The 8964-nt window shown below is 54.2% G+C and overlaps 2 protein-coding genes across 2 annotated transcripts in view; both read left to right on the top strand.

Annotated features, from left to right (window-relative positions):
- Nucleotides 1-3092, top strand: part of LOC113620356 (EF-hand calcium-binding domain-containing protein 6-like) — a 105782-nt gene extending 102690 nt beyond the window's left edge. Inside the window, exon 11 of the mRNA XM_027106025.1 lies at nucleotides 1704-3092. Within this exon, the coding sequence (XP_026961826.1) occupies nucleotides 1704-1826 (123 nt within the window). The 3' untranslated portion in view covers nucleotides 1827-3092. The remainder of the gene's footprint in view (nucleotides 1-1703) is intronic.
- Nucleotides 3093-3171: 79 nt separating this feature from the next.
- Nucleotides 3172-8964, top strand: part of EFCAB6 (EF-hand calcium binding domain 6) — an 88649-nt gene continuing 82856 nt past the window's right edge. The window contains 1 exon segment of the mRNA XM_027107900.1: nucleotides 3172-4213. Coding sequence (XP_026963701.1) covers nucleotides 4088-4213 — 126 coding nt within the window. The 5' untranslated portion in view covers nucleotides 3172-4087.

Raw genomic sequence — 8964 nt, 5'->3', positions numbered from 1 at the left:
TGATGGTGATGGCGGTGATGATGATGATGTTGATGATGGTTATGGTGGTGATGATGGTGATGGTGGTGATGATGGTGATGATGGTGATGGTGATGATGATGGTGGTGGTGGTGATGATGATGGTGGTGGTGGTGATGATGGTGATGACGGTTGGTGATGATGGTGGTGGTGGTGGTGATGGGTACTATCTCATCCCATTCTCCTGCTCCCTTTCCCCTATTCAGCTTCCTGCACAGAATGCAGTCAGTGTGGTGCTAACCCCGCTATTCCTCTGCTGTCTGACTTACCCTGGCTCCCTGTGCCATCACAACCCCTGATCATCCCCGTGTTAATGGCTGATCTGTGTGTTCCCCAACACTCAGGCACAGCCTTTCTTCTAACCCATCTCCAGACTTGGCTGTCCCACACAGCTTTCCTGCATCTGTCTTGGGAGAATCCAGTCTTCCTGGGTGTCTTTTGCCCTTAGATGCATGGACACATTTTGAATTGTGATTCAGTATCCTTTTCTGGAAGAAAAGCCATGTTTTCTCATTTAAATCGTAAATACCGTGAGAACAGCAGGGGTGCTGTCTTCGGTCCCACCTCTCTTCCCCTCAGCATCCCTTCCGGGAGGTTCATCTCCAGGCAGGCAGCTCTGTCCAGGTTGTTGACTAACTGACTGCTAGCAAAGGGATGCCAGCGTCACGTGCCCTTCAAACAGCCCACCTCATCAGTATCTCCTAGGAAGGTGTCGTCTCCTGGGAAGAGTCATCTAGATGATTCTGCTTCAGTTTGCAATGCAGGGAAGTGTGTTTCCTCAGTTGCTTCCCACCCCCTGCCCACCAGGGGTGTGAATTTTCTATTCACACAAAGTAGAAACCGTTGATAAAAAGTAGGTTATGTGGGGCTTCCCTGGTGGCGTAGTGGTCGGGAGTCCGCCTGCCGATGCAGGGAGCGCGGGTTCGTGCCCCGGTCCGTGAAGATCCCACATGCCGCGGAGCGGCTGGGCCCATGAGCCATGGCTGCTGGGCCTGCGCGTCCGGAGCCTGTGCTCCGCAACGGGAGAGGCCACAACAGTGAGAGGCCGCGTACCGCAAAAAAAAAAAAAAAAAAAAAAAGTAGGTTATGTGCACTGGAATGAAGGGATCACGGATAACTTTCAGTGAGTGGATCACACCAGGAGAGGAAAAAAGGGGTGTCCATGGATCCCCCTGCAAAAAAACATAGTAACTTACTGTTTAAACTGTGGACCATCATGAGACTTCGATCAAAATTCTAGTTTTCCCTCGTCAAGCCGCCTTGCTTTATCTTGTTCATGTTTCCGAGGATATATGTGAATATAAATCTCACTTATGAGCCTTGAAAGCCACTGCTGTCACAGCAAGCGTGAATCTGAAGACCTGGACGGCATGGCCAGGGAAAAGGTCTGCAGCGATGCTTGCGGCCCCGAGTGCCTGCCGTGCCGACCGACCAAAGCCAGGCCGGCCACCCGCCCGTCTCTTTGTTCACTCATTCACTCAACAGACAAGCCTGGCACTGGGCCCCAACCCCAGGACACTGGGCCTCGCCCGCAGGGAGGCCTTGGGTGGAGGCAGACAAGTAACAGTCACAGGCTGGAGCACAGGGGCCATGGTGGTGAGCCTGCTGCAGGCCTGGAGGGGCTCAGCTGGCAGGGACCCCGGGACCACCTAACGGCCTCTCCCCTAGCTTGTCTTCCTTGTCAGGTCCTGGAAGATAACAGAATGCCGATAGATGACGATCAGTATGCTCTGCTAACTGCAAAATTAGGATATAAGAAAGAAGGGATGAGTTATCTTGATTTTGCAACAGGATTTGAAGGTAGCTGATGGCCAAGTGCAAACCTGTCTCCCACCCGTGGCCCTGCCGGTCTTTCGGAGTAGTGCCACTAGGCTGCTGGGGTTGAAGTAGTGTGAGCTAAGATGTTGAAACGGTGTGTGAGTCCTAAGACTGAAACAGACATTTTAAAAAAACTTTTTCTTTGTGTTTTGGCCTTTTTTTTTTTCACTCAGCCGCACCGTGAGTACAGAATTTTGTCGGACAGAGCCTTCTGCAAATAGTAGGAGCCCAAGTGGTTTCTACAATTTACTCCCAAGCCTGTGCTTCTCCAGTCACACCTCGTGTCCTTTAAGGTTCTCCTCCTAAGCATAGATGCTGGTCATCTGTGATTAGTGACACCCACGCACCAGCAAGGCAAATGTTCCTCCTCCCTTTTTGCAGATAAGGGAGCAGAGGTGCTAAAAGATCCAGTGACTCGCCCAGGATCACCCGGCCACCGTCCCTCCCCTCCTGCCCCAGCCCCGTCCCGGACCCACATGGTTGTCAGGAGATTTGCTGGGCACCGTGGAGTCCGGGCTGGAGGCGGGCCTCCCGTTCACCACCTGCTCTGTAATCTGCTCTCCCGGCCGCACGCCAGGCAGGCGGATGACCAGCACCCAGCCTCCCGCTTCCTGGCTCTGTCGTCTCTCCCCTCCCTTGTCTCCACTCTTACTGAAGTTTAGGTAGACAAATAAGCCCTCTGGAAAAGCTGCAGAAATCACACATATATATGCATGACTCCATGGATATATCAATGCACTGCAGGCTGGATGGGGCGGAACCCGGAGCCCTATTTGCATTTTGCCGTCTTCCCCGGGGTTGGCCTGGGAGATGACTGGACGGTGTGGCGGGCCTCGCTAGAGAAGCTGGCCGCTGGGACTCCTCACCCATCCAACACCACCGCCCCCCCGCCCCCCGCCACCGATTTCATTTGACGATCCTAAGGGAGAGAGGTCCCACACCCTCCAAAAAGACAACACGGAAGCCATGGAATTTTAGAATTTTGACACTTTCTTTGGCTACGTGTTTTAACTGTCTTGGAGGAACCCCCGTCTAGTTTAGCGAGTGCTTCCGATGCCCGGGCGCATCCGAGGCTGAGGTGAGGACGTCGGAGCCCAGGGTGAGTGGTCAGGGCGGCGAGCCTGTCACAGAGCGAGCACTGCACTCAGCAGCTTCCTCCCTACCCTCCTTCCCCCTCTCTGCCCTCCATCAGTCCCCCCAACATATGGCCAGATGCTGAGGGTGGGGGAAGATGGCGGCTCCAGGCCGTTGGGGGGTTGGGGGTGGACACGGCAGAGGGGATCAAGCAGCGGGGTGGGGTGGGGGGGGCGTGTTATCTGCCAGGCATAGCGAAGCCCAGGGAGGCCACTCCAGGCCCAGGTGGGGGTGAGGCAGAGGCCAGGTTCTGGGCTGGACTCAAGGATGCTCATAAGCTCCAGACGCCCTGCCCGCTGCCCATCCTGCAGACCACGTGGGGGGCAGGGGGGCTGTGGGTGCGACACGTGCAGAGATTCACGTCCAAAACCAAGTCCCAGGTTGTAGCCTGGCTTTAGACAAGGCCACACTCAAAGTGTCACAGCCTGATGGAAATGGGTTGGTTTTGAGGTGGAGGTTACACCTCCTTCCTCCGTTTTAAGAGAGAGGGAGGGCCTAATGCAGTAATCAGCCAGCTGGGTTCTGGAACCCGAGGGCCTGGGTTAGCTGTGAAGTCTGTGAGCCCCGTGACCTTGGGGAGGGGAGCCTCCATGTCCTTATCTGGAGAATGGGCATAAGAATAGGTTTCCTTGTGTGTAAACTGGGCTCAAGAAGAGACTGGACCTCTTAGGGTTGTTGAAAAGACCAGGACTTGTCCAGAGACCTCTAGCACAGAGGAGGTCAGGACCTGCCTCATGACTGAATTACACTATCCTGTGTTTAGGACCTGATTCTAGGAAACAGAACAGGCAGGAATCCTCATTCTCTGCCTCTGGGAATGGAGAGATGGGCAAGATGTGGTCCCTGCCCTGGAGGACGGACAGAGGAGCCAGACAGGAAACGTGCTGGGCAGGAGCATGGCCCTGGTGGTCTGGAGAACAGGTTCTTCTCGTGGTGACGGGGACATGTCTAAGATCATAAGAGAGTTCATGCTAGGTTCAGTCCGTGGGGTTGTAGTACTGTATAGTGTTCTAACAGGCCTGGGGACCGAAGAAGTCAAGTGTTGACATAGAAATAAAGAGCCGTGCTCGCCACTAAGGGAAGTCCCCTGATTGATGTCGTTGTTTCAGATCCTAAGATGAACGGGCCAGAAGTGAGTTCATCTCAGACTCCAGTTCTTTCCAAAGGGAACTTGGACGGCTACTTTATAACTGCTGAAGAGTGCCTGAGACAGTTCCCCCGGAGACTGAAGGAATCCTTCCGGGTAAATCATGACCTCTCTGCCGCTTGGCTTCTCCAGACACCCCTCTTACCCTCTCCTCGCTCGCAGCCATTCAGCTGCAGTAGCGGGTGTGAGCCCTGCGGCCCCAGCACGTCCTGCTCGTCGGGACACAGAGCGCTCCGTCCGCAGACTCGGGCTTGCCTTTTCTCCCCTTCCCGGGACAGGGCTTAACTCTGCGATGCCCTCCCCTCCCCGAGGCCCTTCCCTGCTGACACTTTGCTGGGTCTGCCTTCTGCCCCTCAAAGGCCTTGGAGAAGTAAGGAGACCCTCCTCACAAGACAGGGAGGGGTGGGAAGGGGCATAACAACCCAAATTACAGTGAATTCAGGATGCTTTCAGGCATTCCATCCACTCTACTCCTGCACTCACCAAACAAGCATTGTGCACTTACATGTCATAAGCTGGACTCTCGGCTAAAAGCTAGGGCTGAAATATGGGAGCCCTGTCCAGGGAGCTCAGTCCAGCCCAAGACACAGATGGTCAACAGACAATTCGACACATCATGATTGGCTGCCGTAGAGGGACCGGTACTGTGCTATGGGAGCACAGGGGAAGAAACCCATTAAGGAGGGCTTCCTGGAGGAGGTGACCCCTGAACCAAATCTTAAACCCTCAGCATGTGCTGGCCAGAAAAAGAAGGGAGTGAAAAACAGAAGAGTGGGCTTGCTTAAGGCGGGTGGCAGACAGGTCATGTGCTTTAGGGAAAAGCTCCCAGGTCTGTGTGACCGAGGCGTGGTTTGCATGCAGAAGCTGTAATGGATAAGACAGGAGAAAGAGCAGCCATTCAAACACAGAGGCAGGAATGACCTCAAATGTTTTTGTGTTGAGAAGTAAAAGAGGGTCATTAAAGTGGGAAGGAAAATTGATAAATCGACCACATTAGCTACGAAACGGGGCAGAGGGCACGAGGGAGTTAGAATGTGTCCTCGCCAGGGTGTGGAGACCCCAGGGTGTGCAGGGGCAAACACCTCAGTAGCTGAAAATCCAGTGAGCCCAGGGGAGGAGAGGTGGGGAGCACCCTGTGGGTGGAGCCAGCCCCCAGGGGCAGGGCATCCAGAGTTTGCTGTGCTTGAAACATCTTCCCTGCGTGGACTGCCAATTGGAGATTCATTTTGGTTATTACTGAGCTCCCATTTTAAAATATATACTTACGATGACTGTCTAGCTCGGATTTGCGGCATGGTTCTGACTTTGACTATTCGGTCCAGCCATCAGACTGTACGTCCTAATTCTTGGTTTGAAAACGTATGGTCACCGTAAGCAGATAGGGGGAGGGTTAGTCCTCATTATTTCATCCACTGTGATGCCCAGCAGAGAAGGGCACGGAGCAGGCGGGGGTCATTTACGGGGTGGAGAGCCTGGCGGGAGGGAGAGAGGGCAGAAGGGGAAGCAGAGGCACGGGGGCAGCAGCCCCTCCGTGCTGGCTAGCAGGGCCGGGTGGCCATCGCCCGCTGCTGCCTTTGTCCTGCGGCCTCACCCATGGCAGCCCAGGCCCCTTGCTCTGGCCCCTCCCCGCCTGTCTCCTCCCAACTCTCCATTCCCCTGGGGACACGGGGAGGCCAAGCTCCCTGCTGGCGCCACCGCCTTCCTACGTTAATTATCAGTGTAGCTTGGTTACGGCGCTCAGATGTCCCGTATTTCCTAAGATGGTCTTTATTTTAAATAGTTAACTAAAAACGTTCACCAACACCCACCCATCCTGCAAAGAACTTATAACCTAGTAGATAAGACAAAGACGTGAACCCCTAATTGCCAGGGTTTGCGTGATACAGACTCGGGTGCTGGTTATATCCAGGTTCCTGGGGGGCTGCTCGTTGCCCTCACGCGTATATGTAAACAGGATAAGGAGTGTGTCTATTTTTTTTTAATAAATTTATTCATTTTATTTATTTATTATTTTTGGCTGCGTTGGGTCTTCGTTGCTGCGCGCGGGCTTTCTCTAGTTGCAGAGAGTGGGGGCTACTCTTCATTGCGGCGCACGGGCTTCTCATTGCGGTGGCTTCTCTTGTTGCAAAGCACGGGCTCTAGGCGCGCGGGCTTCAGTAGTTGTGGCACACGGGCTCTAGAGCGCAGGCTCAGTAGTTGAGGTGCACGGGCTTAATTGCTCTGCGGCATGTGGGATCTTCCCGGAGCAGAGATCAAGCCTGTGTCCCCTGCACTGGCAGGCAGATTCTTAACCACTGCGACACCAGGGAAGTCCCAAAGACTGTGTATTGATTGTTGAGTGGGAAGGTACCGTCACTTTATTTCTTTTATTGAGCTCCTATTCATGAGAAATTCTTGAATCTCTCTGTCCATCAATAATGAAGAAACGATTTTGTATTAGTTGAAAATGCTATTAATCATGCTGCTGCTGTTGTCTGCCCAGCGATTCTGTAGCCAGATGAGTCCATCTCAGCACAGTTAGGTTTACGGACAACAGCACAGTTGAGTAAGGCAGCCTCAACCTCATAGCCCAGGCCAAAGACCACGAACAGTCGAAGGAGATAATTCATTGTGACCAAACAAGGGGCGTCCCCCGTCCCTGACTGTGGCGAGGAAAGCAGGCACAGAGACCCCCTGGGTGACCTGGGGACATGACCTGGGGACAGGTTCCTGTGGCCCTTGTGGGTTCACCTTCAACCTCACCCTCTAGACAGCGTCCGTGCAGGTTCAGGCGCATGTCTGTGAAGTCATGTATATTTTAAAAAAACAAGCAGGATCGAAGTCCCCACACAAATAGGGTCTCCTATACCTATGCTTCTGCCGCTGCATTTTTCACTTCACAATCTGTCCTGGACACCTGACCTTGCAGGGTTATCCCAACACGCAGCTCTGGTCAGAGTGTCCCCTTTCTCTTAGGATGAGCTCGGGTCCTGCCTGGCTGGTCTGCAGCCCCTCTCTGGCCCCTCTCGACCCCCCTTCTCCTCCCGTCACACTCCGGCCAGCACCCAGCCTCCCCTTCCTGGCCTTGCACATCCTACTCCTTTGCCTGGATTGTCACTCCTCTCTCTGTGACCAGCTAACTCCTACCAAAGCGCTGGTCCTTCTTAAGTTCTTGGTCCTCCCTCTGGCCCTTCAGACCTGCTGGGAGGTCTGCTGCTGTCCACTAACCTTCCGGCATGCAATGTGGGGGACTTGTAATTCCATGAGACGTCAAGGCACGATAACACAACTGGCTACCACGGTGCGTGCCATGCAAATAGGTGTTTGTTGAATGCATAAGAGAATTCACTTTACATGCCAGGCAGTGAACCTACACGGCCTCAGTTGTTTCAGTCCCCACAACTAGCCTATCAAGTAGGCGCTAGCGTTCCCATTTTATAGATGAAGAAACGGAGGGTCAGAGATGGGGAGAGACTTCCCCGAAGCCACATACCTAGTAAATGTCGTAGCCAGGAATTGAAATAATATCCTTTTCACTTCAACATGTATTGGCTCCAATAAAATTAGGAGTCTTCATGCTGGGAAGTCAAAGACTGAGATTCAGGGAATGAGTAAATGTTTTAAATTTGTGAAGATTATAAATATGGGTTTCCATGGCATCTAGATTGTCCCTGTAGTCCAGCAATTAGGGCTGCGTCAGAGCACTTCTCCCCCCCCCCCCCCCCCCCCCCCCCCCCCGCCTTTTGCTGCACTTATCACGCTGACGTGCTGTCATTTGCTTACACATCTTTCTTCCCTACTGGACGGAGAATCTTGATGTCAGGGGCCAGTTATCAGTACGTCCCTGTACCTAGCAGGGTGCTTGGTGAATCGTAGGTACCCAGGAAATAGCTGCTGCATCGTTCATACCCAGCCTCACTCCACAGATGTTTCTTAAGCACTGCTCTCTGGACTGGAGCTGTCACGAGGAATGGATCAGAGCCCACGTTTACCTTTAGAGGTGGAGCAGACAGCACGTGAGTCTCCAGAGTGTCAGGTGGTGAAACGGGCTAGGAAGAGAAATAAAGCAGGGTGAGAGGCCGGAGACCCATCAGGGTGGTGCCCTTGTACAGAGGGGACAGGAAATGCCTCCCTGGAGAGGTGGCATGCGGGCAGAGACCAAAGGCCCAGCAGGTCTGGTGGAGAATCCCCTGGAGTGCCGGAGGCAGGCTTGGCATGTTCCAACAGCAGCAAGTAGCTTCCGGCTCTCGGCTCGGAGGAGGCCAAGGTGCAACTTTCTTCAGTCGTCCCGAATCTGGGTTCATCTGACACCAGCCGCCTCCACCATGCTGCCCAAGTTTGACCCCAAGAAGATCAAAGTTGTGTACCTGACAGAGTCGTGCACCCCCCCAAAAAAAAACCCAGCAAGGGTGAGCGGGGAGGAGATGAGGGCAGAGGGGTAGGGGGCTGGGGCCACAGTCAGGATTGAGGATTGGACCCCGAGTGCCGTGGGTGGAGCAGAGGAGCGACGTGCACTGGGTTGAGCTGTGCAGGTATCACTGGCTGCTGTGAGAATAGGGGGCTGGGCGAGGGTGGGAGCCGGGAAGCCCAGGAGCCTTGGGTCCGGGTGGAGGCAGTGGAAGTGGGAGAAGTGAAGCTCTGAACCCATGGCTGTGTGGGCAGATTGGATGCGGGGTGTGAGGCAAAGGGAGGACCCGGGGACGCTCCCTAGGTTTGCGGTCTGAGCAACAGAAAGAAGACGCTGCCACTTCTTGAGCTGGAAGGACCCGGAGGACAAGCGGGAAGGACCCGGAGGACGAGCTGGAAAGACCCGGAGGACGAGCTGTGAAGGACCCAGAGGACGAGCGGGAAGGACCCGGAGGACGAGC

The sequence above is a fragment of the Aethalodelphis obliquidens genome, unplaced genomic scaffold, assembly GCF_003676395.1.
Source record: "Aethalodelphis obliquidens isolate GAN/ISIS:26980383/991018 unplaced genomic scaffold, ASM367639v1 scaffold8, whole genome shotgun sequence".
NCBI classification, from domain to species: Eukaryota; Metazoa; Chordata; class Mammalia; order Artiodactyla; family Delphinidae; genus Aethalodelphis; species Aethalodelphis obliquidens.
This window is presented reverse-complemented; position numbering and strand designations above follow the sequence as displayed.